Source organism: Mastigoproctus giganteus, chromosome 6 (assembly GCF_048544385.1).
Source record: "Mastigoproctus giganteus isolate SK-2022 chromosome 6, ASM4854438v1, whole genome shotgun sequence".
Taxonomy (NCBI): Eukaryota; Metazoa; Arthropoda; class Arachnida; order Uropygi; family Thelyphonidae; genus Mastigoproctus; species Mastigoproctus giganteus.
Genome location: NC_143580.1, coordinates 31,726,161 through 31,744,648, shown reverse-complemented (window position 1 = coordinate 31,744,648; position 18,488 = coordinate 31,726,161). Strand labels below are relative to the sequence as shown.

Here is an 18,488-nt window from a genome sequence, read left to right as displayed (position 1 = left end):
TATTTATTTTATTTTGCTTGTATACAGGTAGTGGTTTGTAGCAATTCTTGTATGTGGTACAGTAATGTAATTATATAAATCATTATTTAATTATAGCATGTTTAATTTATACTTTTAGCAAAGTGAAATGGACAGCACACATTCTGTTTTATCTTACTCTAATTTATTTTGTATTTCCCTTAGGCGTATCAGTTGGTTCTGGTCAACATGGAAATTTGTTTTGTCTTTTTTTTTTTTTTGGTTATTCATATTTATGGTGCATTTTCTGTTGACTCTACATTGCTCGCCGTGGTCCTTTTGCTGTTTGGCAGGTGAGGAAGCCATAGACTTTTGCTGCTCCAGCAAAAAATAAATGAACAAATAAACTAATATGTTCGATTCCATTTATTTGGGACACATAGGGACTAGTGCATTTTAGCCCGATTAAGCAGCTGCCCCAATTATCCGAAGTTTCACGTAAACAGTTAAAAATACAATGGATCCCCGCTTTACAATTGGTTCACTGTTTAATGAAATCACGTTCGCCACAGCAAAGCACCATTCATTATATGATGTGTAGTAAGCACCAGTCATTGTGATCACATTTGTGAATTGAATTTTAATTCTATTAAACAGCAATTCTAATTAGCGAAAATAGGAATATTATCCACAGGCTATAAAAGTAAAGATATATTAAGCACAAATTTACCCTTTATTACTTACCAGTTAAAAAATTAAATGATGCGTGAAAATAGGAATAATTAATAAGTACTGTAATATGTACATACTAACTAGTTAACATTTCTGTTCACTGACATTTGTGGGTGGGGGTTAAAATTTAAAACAGTAAAAAGATGAGCAATCAGTGACAAAGAACATAGCACACACAAATTGCAAGTAACATGATACGCGCAAGCGAGAATGGAGTAACAAGTTACGAAGCTTTAAAAATAGGAATGAAGAGAAGATTCTGCAAATAAATTTTTTTATATGATTGAAGATTTCATGGAAATGTAAACACATTTCACCATAATAATAACCCACAGAATTCCAGTTGTCGGTATTATCACACATTCAATAAGATTCCCCTCTAAAGTGTCTGGTTGACAAGTTCTTTGGGTTACCCTTCTTTAGACCCTCTGAAAATTAAAAATTTTTTTTTTTTTTTTTTTTTAGGTAGTCTCCATACTTGGACACAATACAAGAATCATCAAGCACCCTCTCAGTGATTTATTGTATATACGGACTTTCCTTGCCATTTGTTTATACTGGTCTGAGATTTCACATTGTACTCTCAAATCTTTCTTCCTCTGCTGGTTTTATTCAGTCTACTTGGTGGGGTTGAATAAAAACGTTTCCATTTCTTAAAAATGTAATGTTATAAGCAACTGCTCAGTATGTCCTAAGGTTACAAAGAACATGAAAAGACACTCTCACATGTTTATGGTTAATAATTTTAATCAACTTAAAGTTATAGTTTATTATTTTGTTTATTTATTATTAGAATGATGACATCCAGCTTAAGACGTCGTCATTCTTCTCTTCCTTGGTGATTCCTCTCTCTCAGGGTAACTCGGGAATTTTTTTTGCTGGTGCAGCATAAGCCTCAGGCTTCCTTGCACCATATGGCTAATAATAATAATAATTTTGTTCTCTTACTGAAATGAAATGGAATAATAAACATCAAGTGTATACATTGATATAACAGAAGGGCAATGCAAAAGTGGATAGCAGAGTAGGTAGTGGGTTGGCAAATGTTATGATGTTTAGTTTTCCCTGCTTTGCTGGCATCTGAAAAAGGTTGTTTCATTACACACCCCACCTTATGGATAAGTTGCAATTTATGTAAAAAGCACAGAAGGAAAATATTTTTATTATAAATCCAGTATGTTTTGCTGAGTAACTTACTAGTAGGTTAATAACTTAAGGAAGTTCCTTAAGTTACTGGTGGGTTAATAATGCTTTGAACTGTAGAAATTCATGTGGATGTGATTGAAAAATATCTCGTGTGTGCCATGTCAGTTATAGTTGTAATACAATGATATACAAACTTAGCTTCATAAAATGTTTGTTGTTTATTTGGTTTTTAGGAGCATTAGCAACTAAAGCCATATTGCTCTGGGATATGCAGTGGTCATACCCTGACCTTTTCGCATCCTCCGTATTTGGTGGTGACGGGCTCAAACCCCGGTCTAATCAAGAAGCGTGTGCTACGCACTGCTGCTCCTTCCCACCTGGCTACGGAGGCGCCTGCTTCATAAAATATGGCGCATCCTCCGTATTTGGTGGTGACGGGCTCAAACCCCGGTCTAATCAAGAAGCGTGTGCTACGCACTGCTGCTCCTTCCCACCTGGCTACGGAGGCGCCTGCTTCATAAAATATGGCGCCTCCGTAGTCAGGTGGGCAGGAGCAGCAGTGCGTAGCACACGCTTCTTGATTAGACCGGGGTTTGAGCCCGTCACCACCAAATACGGAGGATGCGGAAAGGTCAGGGAATGACCACCACATATCCCCGGAGAAATATGGCCTTAGTTGCTAATGCTCCTAAAAAAAAACAAAAAAACCCAAATAATAAATAGCTTCATAATACAGTAAACCCGTGCTATTTGCGGGGGTTACGTTCGTGAGAAATGTCACGAATACCGAAAACGTGAATACTGAGTTATGGCTCCCATAGTAATAAAGGGTTTCCGTTCCAAAGTATGAAATATATAAGAAAAAACTAGTCTAAAATTTTGTCTATGTATGTATGTATTATATGTACCTTCATAATATGACTATGTATATAGTCAGTATATAGTGAAATGCAAGCATATGGCATTGAAATGAAAATAAGAAACAATTTAATATTAAATGTAATATGCCTTTGCTAGCAAAAAAACTTATCCCGCCAGCTATCACCAGTTTCGCTAAAGTGTTGATAAAGGAGTTTTGCTTTTTCACGAATGATGAGTGAACTTAACGGAATTTTATTTTGATTCGGTTTTCTATCCACAGATTTAAAGATTTTTCCATTTTTTTCTAATTTAACATCACGAGTTACAGAGCAAATTTTTGAAGCAATTAGCGTGTTTTCACGGACACTACGGCGGATTTTTTCTTCCGATTTTTTGATTGATCGTACCGTTGACTCATTGATTTTATAATGTTTTGCCACTGAGGAGACACTTTCACCATTAGAAATTTTGTCTAATAACTCAATTTTATTCGCTAATGTCATCACCTTCTTTGATATTTTCACATTTCCCTTGTTATTCGTAGCCATATTTTTGAACAGGTAAAAAAGAACTTGTCCACAATAAAGTCACTTTCTTCTGTTAACACACTCGAAAAAGTCTGTTTTACACTGCAAAATGGTAGATTTATCATTTTTGTAAGCATATCAATTTATAAATTTATAAGCATATAAATTAAAAGCAAACGACGAAACCTTCCATGACAAGTGCATAACACATACTGAACAAGGATTAGCGAGAAACATCCATGCTTGCGATTTTGTCACCCCTCTCCCCCCACCCACTGAGCGCTGTTTTGACCAGGAAAGATAATTTTAGCCACGCCCATGTTTTTTTATGGCGGAAAATATTCACGGCGCTTTAAAATTCACATTTTTTTAGGTTTCATTTTATATTAAATTGGCGATCGCGAATACCGGGCGTTTACTGTATTGTTATTAAAAGTTGAAAATTAAAAGGAAAATAAATTATAATAGAAAGGAAGCAATACACTCAAATATTTACTTTGAATGCATCGTGCTAAAATAACTTATATATATAAAAATCTATTATTCCATTTTAATTAAACTCGAGAAGGTCATCGTGAGGTAATACCAAGTTTGATTTAAAATAGGACACTTTTCTATTTTATAAAAGTGTCTGGTCAACAACTCCTATGACTAGAAAAGTGTCTGGTCATAGGAGTTGTTTTAGAACTCCCAAAAACCAAGACCTAAAGACAGATTTTGATATCAAAATCTGAAACAGCCAGTTTTATTTAGCTGTTAGTATTGTTTTGGGTCTAAATGTACCAGTTGACCTGTGCATACCAAGAATGGAAAAGCATCTTAATTTAAATCTTTCTTATTTGCTTCTCATTTATTTCAATAACCATTGTTTATTTCAATTATTTATTTATTTCATTTATTCAATAACCATTGTTATTAGAGTAAAATGTTTTCCCCAGAGTAATATGTGGGTTTCAAAAATTAGCAGTTTGAATTATTTTATTTTCCTTCAAAAATTAAAAACATTTTATTTTGCTCTTCTAACATCAATTACAACTTTTCTCAAAGTTGGGAATGTTTTGAATATTTTGTATGAATTGTGAAGTGCTTCACTGTGTTTATTTTTACTACTGCAAGTTGTCATTACACTTCCTCATCTATAAAAAGGATATATTTGACATAAATATGATTATAATATGCAGTAATGTCAAACTTCCCTCTGACACTTCTTATATTAACTATATATGATAGAAATAATGAATTTTTATTTTATATATATATTCATTTTTTTATTTTCCTTCAAGTGTAGTAGTCTATACATACGTCCTAAACAAACAAGGCTTTTATACATTATAAAGGGGCCGTATTTATATTTTTTGAAAATAACCTTGCATATTTTCTTACTATGCAAAAAGCAACATAACACATGGGAAAAAAACAAATCTTGTTCTGTTGCAGCACAGAATAGATAAGCAGACAGCAGGAGGGCATTCTGCTGTCCCTACTGTGTCATATCTGTGAGATGCCACAGTAGGGACATCTGCAGATTGCACAATCTGGGAAATTCTATTCATAAGTTTCCAGGTAACTATAATATACAGTGTTGTAAAAAAAAGGGGGGGGGGGGCAGAACTAATGCACATAATGGAAATTACACGGGAAAAACAGTTAAGAACTCAATTTATTCTAGGATTCTTGATGTTTTTAAACTTTAAATCTATCATTCAGTGAGTTAAGTTTGTTCAATTTAGTTATGCCAGTTAAAGGAAATAGAGCTGTTCTGTTTTTTTTGTAATGATAATTATACTTATAAATGAACTTATTGTTGACTAGAATGTTAAGCATTGTCTTTAAGGGGCTGGTGACTTGCAGAGTTAAACAAATAAAGAAATGTACATAGACATTCCTATACACAATTTTCTGAAAATCAAGCAGATTCATTCCACAAAAGGAGGTTATGTTATGTTGTGTTGTTATTTAGTTTTTAGGAGCATTAGCAACTAAGGCCATATTGCTCCGGGATATGCAGTGGTCATTCCCTGACCTTTCCGCATCCTCCGTATTTGGTGGTGACGGGCTTGAACCCCGGTCTAATCAAGAAGCGCATGCTATGCACTGCTGCTCCTTCCTACCTGGCTACGGAGGCGCCTACAAAAGGAGGTAAGCTTTTTGGAGCTCTTCAAGCAATGCTGATAATGAGAAGTTATTGTGAATATTTGCCACTTAAGGAACAACATATTCTTAAGACTTCAGTCAATTTTATATTATCTGTTTGCCTGCTGGTGTGATTTGATTCTATGTTAAAGGATAAGGATGTGAATTTTGATTTTAAGATGAAAAATAATTCTCTAAGATTTTAAACCTGTCTGGAAGAGTAAGAGAAAGGTTTGTTTGTTTTCTCACCAGAAACTTGAAAATTTGTTATTTTAGCTAATTATTAAATCCAGATTGTATCTGATATTGTATACATGCTTGAGTATTAATGTTATTTTAATTTTTTACACAAAGAATTAAACCTCAGAAGTTAATTTTTAGAACCTGGAAGATAAAGGTAACTACACTTAGTTCTATGAAGTTCATTTTGCTTATTCCTTTATCATAAGTCATTAAAAAGGGTAAGCACTGCTCACTAGACATTCTCCAGACTCATAAAATAGAAGATATAAGTGAAAAATGTTAATTGAGAAAACACCTTCCACAGCTTACAAAAAAAAAAAAAAAAATTCACTTGAGTAATTATGACAATACAGTCCAACACTACTAGCAAGAATCAGCAGCACAAAACCTTTATTGTACTGTAATAGTGCAGAAATTGATGGTAACAAATTCCAAAATGAGTAATGTATAAGTTTCCAAGAATTTGCATATATTTCTTAATCATTACTGCAAGCCAAGATTTCTACTGAAATGTTTATTTTCTTTATGTGGCATGATCACTAGGGCAGAGGAGTTTAGAGTTGATAATTTTAGCATTAGCATAGGCATATGATGCAAGAAAGAAAGCTTATGCAGTATCAGCCAAAAAAAAAAAAAAAAAACCTTCCACTTCACCCGTACATTCGTTTGAAATACCTGTCCAGCGGAGCCTTAAATTCATTGAGGCTATCAACCTCCACAACAAGGGATGGAAGTCTGTTCCACCTGCCAACTACCTGCTGGCTAAAGGCAAATTTCTGCACCTCTATCCTACATGTCTTTCCTCAATTTGAATTTATGCCCTCTCAGGTGATTATTCCGAGCAAGAGGAAGAATCCCATCAGCATTGAGCATGCTCAAACCATTCAAGACTTTATACACCTCTATCAGATCACCTCGCCGGTGTCTAGTCTCCAGACACTGTAATTTGCAAAACTTAAGCCTTTCTTCGTAAGAGCAACCCTTTGTTCCGTTCACTAATCTTGTTGCCCTTCTCTGTACTGGTTCCAGCAGCTCTACATCCTTCTTGAAATGAGGCCTCCAGACCTGTATACAGTACTCAAGGTGTGGTCTGACCATTGCGTTTATACAAGGGAATAATCACCTCCTTATCCCTGCGTATCATTGACAAGACACCACGAGCTATTCTTGCAGCCCATCTGCACTGCTCAGAGAACTTCATTTCTGCCTGCACAATTACCCCCAGGTTCTTTTCATTCTCTACCATTGTCAGTGTAGTACTACAGAGTTGATACGTTGCTCTGGGGTTGCTGTTTCCCATATGTAGTACTTTTCATTTGTCAATGTTAAACTTCATTTGCCACTTCTCAGCCAATGTTGCATCAGCATAGTGTCAGTAGTGTCCTTAACTACCCTGCCAACCTTTGTATCGTCTGGAAACTTGGACATTAAGCTTCATATACCATCATCAATATTATTTATAAATACAGAAAACAATAATGGATTTATAAATACAGAAAACAATAATAATGTCCATTGATTACCACTCTCTGTCTTCTCCCCCTCAACCACCCCTTTATCCATAGCAGCAATTTGCCTCCAATGCCACACCGCTGCAATTTGTGCAGCAGTCTTCCATGTGCAACAGTAGCAAAAGCCTTTCTAAGATCCAAGTATATAATATCAAAGTTATTCCCTGCATCCAGCTCTTTTGTGACTGCATCATAGTATCCAATCAAATTGGTCAGGCAAGATTTCACCTTACCAAAACCATGCTGTGTCCGAGCTATAACCGAAGTCTTGTCTAGATGATCCTGCAGTGCTTCATTAACCAGTGCCTCCATTAATTTTCCTGGAACAGAAGTTAAACTCACAGGTCTATAATTACTTGTCAGCCTTTGATCCTCCTTTGTGAATTGGGGTCACATTTGCACATCTCCAGTGCAAATAATTATGGCTAAGGGTTTGCTGCCTCCTTTAATATAACTGGATAGATCCCATCCACCCCAGGTGCCTTTCTTGTGTTTATCTTCAATAATTTCTCCTTTACTTTACTCTCAGTTATTACAAGATTATCTAGCTTACTGCCAGAGTTGAATACACCTCTGGCATTCCCCTCGCTGAATAACTCCTTATGTGTGAATGTTGATGCGAAATATTCATTTAGTTTGTTAGCTACCTGAGCAGGATCATCAACAGTTGAACCATTGATATCAAGTGGACCAATCTGATTCATTCCCTTCCTTCTAGAGTTGTCATAAGTAAAGAACTCTTTGCATCCTTTTCCAAAGATTTCTCATAATCTGCCTTTGCCTGCCTAACCTCCTCTGTGACTTGGTTACAGACCAGCTTATATCTATCGTAGGCTTCTGTGTCACGTGTTAATTTATATGTATCCCATGCATTTTTTTTCTCTGCCATGTGTCTCATTAGTTCATCTGACATCCATTTAGGCCTAAACCTTGAACAATATTTCTTAGTTGGTATGTAAAGCCTAGTAGCTTCCAAGATAAGTTCTTTGAATGCTTCCCATTTTGAATTTGCTGTTGGTAACATCATCAGTTGGCCCCACTGTATAGAATTTAAATACTGTATCAGACCAATCGTAGTCGCCTTTACGAAAGCAATAACCCTTCCCTTTACCTCTGATGGTAGTTATCACTTTCACCTCTGCCAGTGGCTACTGTTAATCTATTAGTCGTCGTATCCTCCCAAGCTAGCAGTTTTCCGACCCACCTAACACTGCCTCGATAGCATCAGCAAATATTCTTGCACCCTTTCTATTTAAGTGTATCCCATCCCTGTAGAAGTAGTCTCTCTTGTTAACAAGTACAGATCAGGCAGAAAAAAAATTCTACTCCTTGCGCAATCCCTCCTATATCATGTCTGGGCAGAATTGCAGACACTTTCAAATTCAACTGTAGTTCACAGCTTTTTTTTCAACAGTGAACTGTACTTGTTAAGTAATTCTGCCAGTCTTCTACTCTTAATATCATTAGTGCCAACATGTACAACTATATCACCTTTTGTGCCCTTAAAAGATGATATCCGCACAACTTCATCAACCTTTGCCCCTGGCAGACATATCCTGGTCCTGTTCCACCTATCCTTTTTGCAAAGCATGTTCCCCGTTTCCCTGACAACAGAGTCACCAACAACTACTAGTTCCTGTGGGACCAGCGTATTCTGCCTTGGGGGTTGCCGCTGTGTTGCATAACAACCAAGTGCAAGCTCTGGTGTTGATGTGGGCAGCTGAGAGCTTGATTTTTTTTGACAATGAAACAATTATTAACCGTATTTAGCAGTCACATGGGCTGGTAAATAAGATTGAAACAGTCACAAGTGTGAACATGGCCCACTCAAGTGCGTGTGCTACTGCACCGAACCACTCAGCTACCAACTAAGACATTAATCTGAGTAACATAACGATTGAGGCAGATAACCTGTTTCTGAGCACTTGTAGGAATTTTTCAACATTATGACTGGTCAAGATTTCTACTAAGACATGCAGTATTGACCCTTGATAAATTAGAAATACTTTTAAACAAAGCTATTGCAAAAGAAGGTTGTTGATTAATGCTGAAGACCATCCTTACATGGTTTAATGATGAAATTTTATTTTCACTATTCAGACATATCTGAAACAATCCGATTGATCTACATCCAAAAAATCACACTGTGATCCACCACCCAATGGCCTGAGCATGTCACATTTCATCCAATCTTAGGGCTACTACACACTTCTGCTTTTACACTAACTGTATATGCATATAGGAGCACTACCTATAATTAACTGAAAAATTCTGAGTACACAAATGAAACATAGGAGAGGTGATTGCATTATAAGTAATGATCCCCCACAAGGTATTGAACCAAGCATAGAACTCCTGGTTGATCAATGTTTTCTGCCTTCATCTTGAATCCAAAGTTATTCTATTTTGAAATAAAAATATATTAGTTGCAAAATCTTTTTTTAAAATAACTTAAAAAAACCAAGACAAATAAAATATATGTTAATATGAATGTAAGTGTGCACACGTTGACAGTAATTATGGACCTAAATCTGATTAAAAGAATTGGTCACCTGCTAAATCTCAGTAAAGTAGTTAGTTCATGAAGGCCATGCATGAAGAAATAGCAAAAATAGCCTGGAGGTGAAGCTACCACACATGGTGTTAGGAAGGTGTACAACTTGCACAAAATTACTAACAGTACCAAAGTTGCTTTTAGTAATTTTGTGGACAATCATAAAGTCCTAATCTAATACTGATTGTGTCACAAGTGGTAACCAAAGCCATACAGCACCTGCTGCTCAATTTTATTTCTGAAGTATTTTTTTTTTTTTTTTTTTAAATTTTGCTTTAGGAAAAAATTAGTTTTCTGCATGATATATGCAATGTTTATTCAATGCCATTTTTTTCTGATAAAAAAAGTGGAATTGAATAAGTACACAAATACAGTTTCACTTTTTTTTTCAGGTATAATGAAGCTGTGATTTTAAGCATCATATCAGATTTAAAAGTCTGAAATGGATCACTGTATAGTATTGGATATTCCTGAGCAGTGGTTTTTGGACCTTTTTCCTTAAACAGATTGGGGGGGGGATCCAGTTACTATAGTGAGACAAAACAAAATATGCAATATGAATATATTACTTTTTGGAGACTGCTACTCCCGAGTATATTTCTAATCACAAATGTGAGGAAAGACTTAGGATTAATAGTATTTTTTTTATTGTGGGGAAGAACATGGTTTATAATCTCCAAAAAATATCACAGGACCGAGTTCAAGCAACTCATAAATATTAAAATATTGAATTTCATTGTGGATATATATACTCTATGGTTAAACACTGAAAATGTGTATGACAGGTCAAAATGTAAAAAGAGGCCAAGCTTTGTTGGTAAAGTGAAAGATTGTCAGGATAAGAAATTTTCTACATTATTCCAGGCATTTTTCATATCTTCATTTAGTGTATACATTATATAACGTAGACAATCCTAGCCTCCACCAAGGATAAAGAATGATCAAAATCACTCTTTTTTTTTAAAAGTTTGGGTAATTTTTATAGATCAATACCAAGGTACCTTTGACAGAAGGTAAGCCCAGATAGTCTCTATCAAGGAATGCAAATGTGTCCCCCAATCCACATTAGAGGTCATCTTATTACTGACCATTACTACAAATAGGAATGTAACAATCCTCCTTGAGGTTTAGGAGCTTAAACCCAAAGGGAAATGTTTTTAAGTCACTTAAGCTAGGAAAAGTTGAGATTTCACATTACATGCTTGGACATGACAAGTTAGTGCACCGCATCATCTGTACATGGTCGTCAACTGAAGTTGATTACATGGCATTTTATATTGTGAATGCCTTCACAATGAGTTGCCTGTTCATTATACTTCAAATAAGTAATGCTTCTGCAATATTGTTACTTAGTCTCAGTGGATACCACCACCCAGATGGCCATTTCATTGGTGAGTGGGCAGGTACTTGGTAGTATGACTGAAAATCGAGCACAAATTAATTTTACAATGTGAGAGATGCCAAATGGTGTACATTAGTTTAAAACTCAAATTTAGGGCCAAAAGCCTCAGACCACAGAAAACTTACTAGATTCAGATCTGATGCTGTGCACTAATTTGTATGTACAGTAAGTTTTCTGTAGTCTGAGGATTCCAGCCCTAAATTTTTATTGAGTTTTAGGTTACACCTTTGACTAAAAGAATTGTAAATAATGAAAATTTAAGTGTTCAAAAGTTAGCTTAAGTAAATGGAAGGATAATTTCTTTCCTCTTGTCAGAAAAGTTGTTTAAAGTTATTTCCTGTTCATTAAGCTGGTTTGTATACACATTTTAATTTAATACTTATATTACTTATTCAGAGGAATTTAATTTTTAGAAGAATGAATGAAGAATAATGAAAAAAAAAATTTTAAATATAATTTTAGTGAGTGCAATAATTATATTTCATTGTTATGAATACTACTCTCAGCCACACAAGTAAATATTTTTTCTTCTTAGGAACAAGAACGCCTGTTTCGGCTCACTACACCCATTACTTCAGAAACTTTCCAGAAACCTGACAGGCATATATCCTTCTGGTTGAAATTACTAGCACCTTTCATCCAAAGCTACTTCTAAGTTTTATTACATTTGAGATTTAATATATTTATCATCCACTGTACATTAAACTTCATCCTTCACTGTAAAAAGACATCATTATGTAAATAAATAATTTTATGAAGAATTCTTTGCTTTTTTTTTTTTTTTTTTTAGAAGGCTAGGTACTTTGCCCCAAAATTTAATGCATATGATGAAAGTCTTATGTATTACCAGTTTAATGATGCTAAACATCTCTAAATGTAAAGCTTTTTTGCTATAATCGTTGCTTTAAGCTGTCATAATTTATTTTTCTCAAAGATGTTTTTGTAGATGTGCTTATTTAATTTTAGCCAGTGTAGTAGTAGAGGCATGATGTGATGCAAGAAAGCAAGCATATGTAGCATCAACCCCCCCCCCCCCCCCCCCATTTAACACATCCATTCCCTCTAAAAGTTTGTTCATTCCTTCTTGGAATTTATTTAAGGTATTAATTTTCACTATGATAGATGGAAGTTTGGTTCAGCAATCATCTACCTGCTAGCTAAAGGCAAATTTACGCACATCTATTCTACAACTGTCTGTGCTCAATTTGTGAATTTATGCGCCCATAGGTTTGTAATCTGAGCAAGAGTTGAGCATGCTGAACTCATCCAGGCCTTATACACCTCAATTCGCAGGTGCCTATTCTCCAGATGCTGCAATTTCCAGAAGTTAAGCCTATCTTCATAACAGCAACCCTTTGTTCCACTCACTAATCTTGTTGCCCTTCTCTGTACTTGTTCAAGCAACTGTACAGCCTTCCTAAATTGAGGCCTGTAGTAATAAAGGCATGGCCTGACCATAGCCTTATACAAAGGGATAATTACCTTTTCCCTACTAGCAAAATTCCTGTATATCATTGATAATGCCCCATGACCTGCTTTGGCAGCCAGTCTGCATTGCTCAGAAAACTTCATATCTGACTGCACAATTACTCCCAGATCTTTTTAATTTTCTACCACCTTAAGTTTAGTACCACAGTCAGTACATTTCCTGTTCCCTGGGGTTACTTCTACCTATATGCAGTACTTTGCATTTGTTAATGTTAAACTTCAGTTGCCACTTCTCAGCCCATCTACAACTTTTCTAGATCCTGTTGCAGTAGCACACTGCCATTAACCAATCTTTGTATCATCTGCAAACTTGGACATTAAGCCTGATCTACCTTCATGAATATCATTGATAAATATACAAAACAGTGGGTCCAACACCCTGGGGAATTCCACTAATAACATTAGTACACAAAGAGTAGCATCCATTAATGCTGCTCTTAGTGGACTAATTCGCCCATCATCAATGCAGTGTGTTAATTATTTTTATTTCCACTTTGGTGTTCCAGTTGTAGGCATGGTTGCGGATATGTTTATTGTAGAGCAAACTTTCTCAATTTCTTTTTTTCCAGACTTTTGAACTTATAAGAATTAGTATTCTTGATTTTCTTCACTCTTATTATAGGACATATAGAGTGTTTGCAATTTAAAGATTCCAGGATGTATCTTGTTCTGTTTTAGGGTTAGGAAATTTGTCATCTTTGTATAGAAATGTTTGAATTTGATGTTAAATTGGACATATATTGTCTTGATTTTACAATTTATAATAAAAAATCAAACACTTCTTTTTTTTGGTAATAGAAAAATTTTCCCCCCTCAGTATTTTAATCTTAAAATACCAGTAATGAAGATCACTATTCCTATCAGATCTGTATTCAGTCTGATCAAAAAGTTCAAAGATTATTTATTACAAAAGAAGTGGTGAGGATTGAGGACCCTAGTGAAGAAATAAGGAAGAAGCCAACACATTTCTGGTTTAAGCCACTTCCAACTCAACCTAGGACCTAAGATGTGTTGCAGTTTGCAGTCATCATGGAAACAAAATCAGAATATGTGTGTGTGCATCAAGTTTTGTGTGAAGAATGGGGAAAACGGAGTGAAAACCCCTTAGATGTTAAGAAATAGGTATGCAGAAATTTGCCTTTAGCCAGCAGGTGGTTGATAATTGGAACAAATTTCCATCTGTTGTAGTGGAAGTCAACAACTTAAGTTCAAGGCAGAACTAGACAAACATTTGGAGTGACTGATGCTATATAAGCTTGCTTGCTTGTAGCCTATGCCTCTACTAATGCTAAATTGCATTTGGTGATACTTGTTAAAGTAAGGATATCATTTATCAGTGATGATATAGTTGCTGAAGTGGACAAAAGAAATTTGTTCTAATTGGCAAGCAATTATCCAAGCAACTGATGAACTGTGAATCTTCTTTGGATCATTCCAGGCAAATGTGACCTTAGAAATGTATCAAGCCAGAAAAAGTTGTTTCAAGATTGAATGATGACCAAATGGTTCATAATCAAGAAGGATGTAAAGGGACACTAATTTTTTCATCAGTTACACTATTATCATGATGAGCAGTGAGTATGTGACCACAAAATGGGGGGAGAGAGAGAAAAGGCACAACAGGTTTATTCAGATGTAAAAATTTCTTTATTACTTTTTTTTTTTTTTCACATTCAGGGTGTTGATCTGCTCAGATGATATTCCAACTAATAAGGCCTTTTATAAAATAGTTCTTGTTTGATTGAGTGAAAAAAGTTAGGAGAAAGTGCTACCAACTGTTTGAAAATGTTTAATGGTCCATGATGACAATTAACAATAAGACTTCTGTACACTGCACTCTTCATTCAGATTTTTGGCCCAAAGCCCAAAAAACATTCTTGCAGTACCCATCCTCTATATAGTCACCTGACCTTGTCTCATGATTTTTAATTCCCCAAGCTCAAAGGAAGAAGATTTGATTATATACCAATCATCCAATGTGATGTGACAGCAGAATTTAACCAGTCCACAACTGAAGACTTCCAGAAGTGGTAGCTTTTTTTTTTTTTTTTTTTTTTTTTTAATTTGGGTAGTTGTTGGCGCATCGGCTTCTGTGGCCATAATGCACCTCCCAAGGTTTTTGCAGTACTTTGATCCAAGCTCGAGGCGCGGGATTCGAACCCGCGACCTTTGGGTTGCCAGTGAAGTGGTAGCAATGTTAGGCACACCAGTGTGGAAAGATACTGTGCACCTTCCTGGCCACTTGCTTATACTGCATGCTAACCTTGTTTGATCATATTAAAACACACATGTCACCTCATTTATATTCTTCAGCTCTGGTGCATAAGTTATTCTCAGGTTGTTATTTCCTGAACCTTACATTTGGCAGCATTGAAACATAACTGCTATTTATTCACTCGTTCACAAAGCCTGTCCAAGTCGCCCTAGAGAAACTCTGCCTGACTTGTATCATTAACCACCTTTCTAATCTTTATATCATCTGCAGATAATATATCATCTGGACATGTATCATTTATTTCCTCATCAATATTATCTAAGATTACAAATGTGATTGACCCTAACCAAACCACAAGGGACCCCACTTATAAGCTGGACCCACTCCAAAGAATGGCTATTTATAGCACTCCTCAGTCTCCTGCCTTTGAATCATTCTTTAATCCAGCTTGGGTTCGACCCTGCAATACCAATACATTCGAGCTTGACAGAAACCTCCATGTGGAATAGTGACAAATTCTTTGATAAAATCGGAATATATAATGTCAGAATTGTTTCTTGCATCCAACCCTTGTGTGATCACACTGTGAAGATTAATGCAAATCTCATTTTACTATCAGGTTAATACAACAAGATTTTACCTTTACAAAGCTATGTTGTGATTGCTGTAGAATATCTTAAGGTGATCTTATAATGTACCTTAACCACAATTCCATAATCTTTCCTGCCAGTAGGGTTAAATCAACTCATCTATAGTTACCCATATGACCATTTGTCCCCACTAGGGCTTGCATAAAACCGAGTTTAACCGAAGTTTACTCTTAAAACCGGTTTTAAAACCGATTTTTTCAGACTTAAGGAAAATAATTAAAAGCTTATAACACAGGTATTTATTTTATCTTGGGTAGACTGTACAAATCGTAATCAAATCTTTTAAACAAAATCTATCACCTCTTATAGTAAAAAAAAATAAAAAAATTAAAATTCTCCAAAAAAAGTAACCAGCTTGAGATTATAAAAAATTACAAATTGTATTCAAATCCTTTGAATAAAAACTATCTTCTCGTATAGTAAACAAAAAAATAATAAGCCCTATAATAATAATAATAATAAATAAATAAATAAAAATAATGTGAAAAAAAACAGCTTGGGGAAATTACTTTACTATTTATTGCTCAGCTTCTGAAAATGATCCTTTAAAAAACAAGTATATTAAGCATTTTTCCTTGATAGACTTGACCTTATTTTTGTGTTAAAGAGACCAGTGATCGAAAACACTCTCTCAGATTGGACACTTGTTGGTTTAATGGTCAGCAGTGCTCTATAAACTTTCTCCAGCTTTTCACTTCTACAGCTAGCTGCCTCTAAAATTTTAAATTCTTTGCTGATTACCAATTCACTCGGATATTTTGAAGGCTCTTCAGTTAATCTCTTTATTACACTATTACATACTCTCGCATGAGTGCATCTCCAACATCGGAACTAGACGAGTCTTTGTTTTCTTCTAAAAGAACAGTTCGTTTATTTTCAGTTTCTTCATTCAACGCTAAGACTCCTTTGGAATGTTTTGCAAATAATCTCTGATAAATCTCTTCAGCATGCTTTTTCAAAACTTGCTTACTTGGAAAATCAAAAAGTTCTTGAACCTTAATCTTTTTTCCTAAACCTTTTGGGGTTGTGTACATAGCTCAGCAAAGCCAAAGTTTGGCAATTTCGTCTTGCATTATAACGCTGCAAAAGGCTTTGGTGAAATTTTAAAGCAAATGGGTTTTCTGCTGTATCAAGCTTAGCAAGCAGAAATTCTATTGAGGACTCTGCTTTAAGTAAGTCTGTATCTTCTGAGGTTATAGCCTTCAGAATCATTTCATCTGGTCGCAAAGTTTCACATAGCAATTCAAGTGTTTTCCAGTCATCGTCAGACACAGTTGAGACTTCAGTTGACAGTACTGCACATAGAGCATTTGGAATGCAATTTTTCAATTTCAAAACTCTCTCAATCATATAGAATGTGTTATCCCATCTAGTCTTGCAATCTAATATAAGTTTATATTCTTTCCCATTAAATTTTGCTTTAACAAAATTTTGTAATACGTCATTTTTGGTAGGCGATTTTTGAAAAAGCTTGCAAATTTTTCTGACTTTGTTAATAGTTTGTGCAATATTGGTCATTGGATTGAAGAAATAAATGAACTCATCGGTAATGTCGGTTTTATAAAGCATGCCTTGCTGTCTTTCTTCAACTGCTTCATCATCACTACTTTCTTCATTGTCTTTGGGAGACTCAGACTGTGGCACTATAATTGATTGCTTTTTCATAAAGTACATATATAACTGACAGATGTATACAATGGGCTATATATTGTTGATGATTAGGCGTAATTTTTTTGCCAAACTTAATCATCATTGCTGCTCCATCGGTGGTGCAGGCAACAATATCCTCATCCAAGTTCAAACCAAATTTCTTCAAGTGTCCATTCAGAATTTGCTCAGTTTTTCTGGTATCAAGTGAACCATTAATCTCATTAGGACCTAATGACCAATGATTATCTTTTGAATGCACATTTATATTCATATACCTTTTATTTTGTATAGACGTATATTCGTCTAGAGTCAGTGAATACCGTGCACCCAAAACCAATGAATTTTTGAAATGCTGAATGAGTTCTTCTTTCTTAGTTTTATAATAATTCAGAACCATATTTTTAATTCCATTCACTGAGGCTGGTGGTAATTTATCGTATTTATTTCTCTGAAGGTGAAGGCTTGATTGTATAAACTCACTCTTGGCAATTGAATTAAAAGAAAATCCATCTAAAGCAGCTAATTTTGAAATCTCTTCTTCCATAGATTTTTTAACGATACAAAGTTTTCTAATGTTCTTACCATTTTTACGGGAGGTTCACTGTTATCTTGTTTAATGTCAATCTGATACATTTTCTTTAAATGCAACATCAAAGATGATGTAGATCCTCCAGACGACTTCATTATCTTCTGACATTTCGAACATTGTGCTTCATCTTTGCTTTTTCGAGCAAAATAATTCCATACATTTGATTTCATCTTAGACATATTAAGAGTAATAAATATTAGTAGGAATTTATATCACCGACAATTTTAAATAAAAATATTGAAGATAACAAAGGCACAATACTATGCGTCACTCCTGCAAGCACTGAATGAAGAGTCTAAACGAGGCAAGTTTCAAAATTTTCACGAAAGAAATTTTTTATTTATTTACTCGCAATTTTTTTTTTTCCCAATTAAATCTATTGTATTTTCAAAATTACATAAAAGCTAAATTTGGTGAAGCTGCTTTTTGGAGAACATTTGATCACAAATTTAATAGAAATAAAGAAGCAAAAAACTTTCTACGATTGTAATTTGATGCAATATTCAGCGAATCTGTTTCTAGTGGGTAACCATCAATAAGGCGCGTACCATAACTTGCCTGGCGAACAAGATAGATGGAACGGAGAAATGTTGAGCATTTTCTTTTACGCTATCGCTCCGACTCACTCAGTCGTAAATGAGTACACCTGCATCGTGCCATGATACAGGTGGGAAGATAAAAGGTATTCCATCCTAGATTTGGGCCACTTGCCCATGAGATTCGTTCCCAAACATAAAATAAAATAAAATAAAAAATATGTTTAAAACATAAAGCAGTTGAACAATCCAGACAAACGAACAAACAAAAGAAAATGTGCGTAACAAAAAAC

At 35.0% G+C, this 18,488-nt stretch overlaps 1 protein-coding gene across 2 annotated transcripts in view; it reads left to right on the top strand.

Moving 5' to 3' along the window:
• The window catches only part of PGS1 (Phosphatidylglycerophosphate synthase 1), a 73,741-nt gene extending 62,008 nt beyond the window's left edge, over positions 1-11,733 (top strand). For both annotated transcript variants that reach the window (XM_090375052.1, XM_090375051.1), the window contains exon 9: positions 11,603-11,733. In XM_090375052.1, coding sequence (XP_090231178.1) covers positions 11,603-11,722 — 120 coding nt within the window. In that variant the 3' untranslated portion in view covers positions 11,723-11,733. The remainder of the gene's footprint in view (positions 1-11,602) is intronic.
• Positions 11,734-18,488: the final 6,755 nt, after the last annotated feature.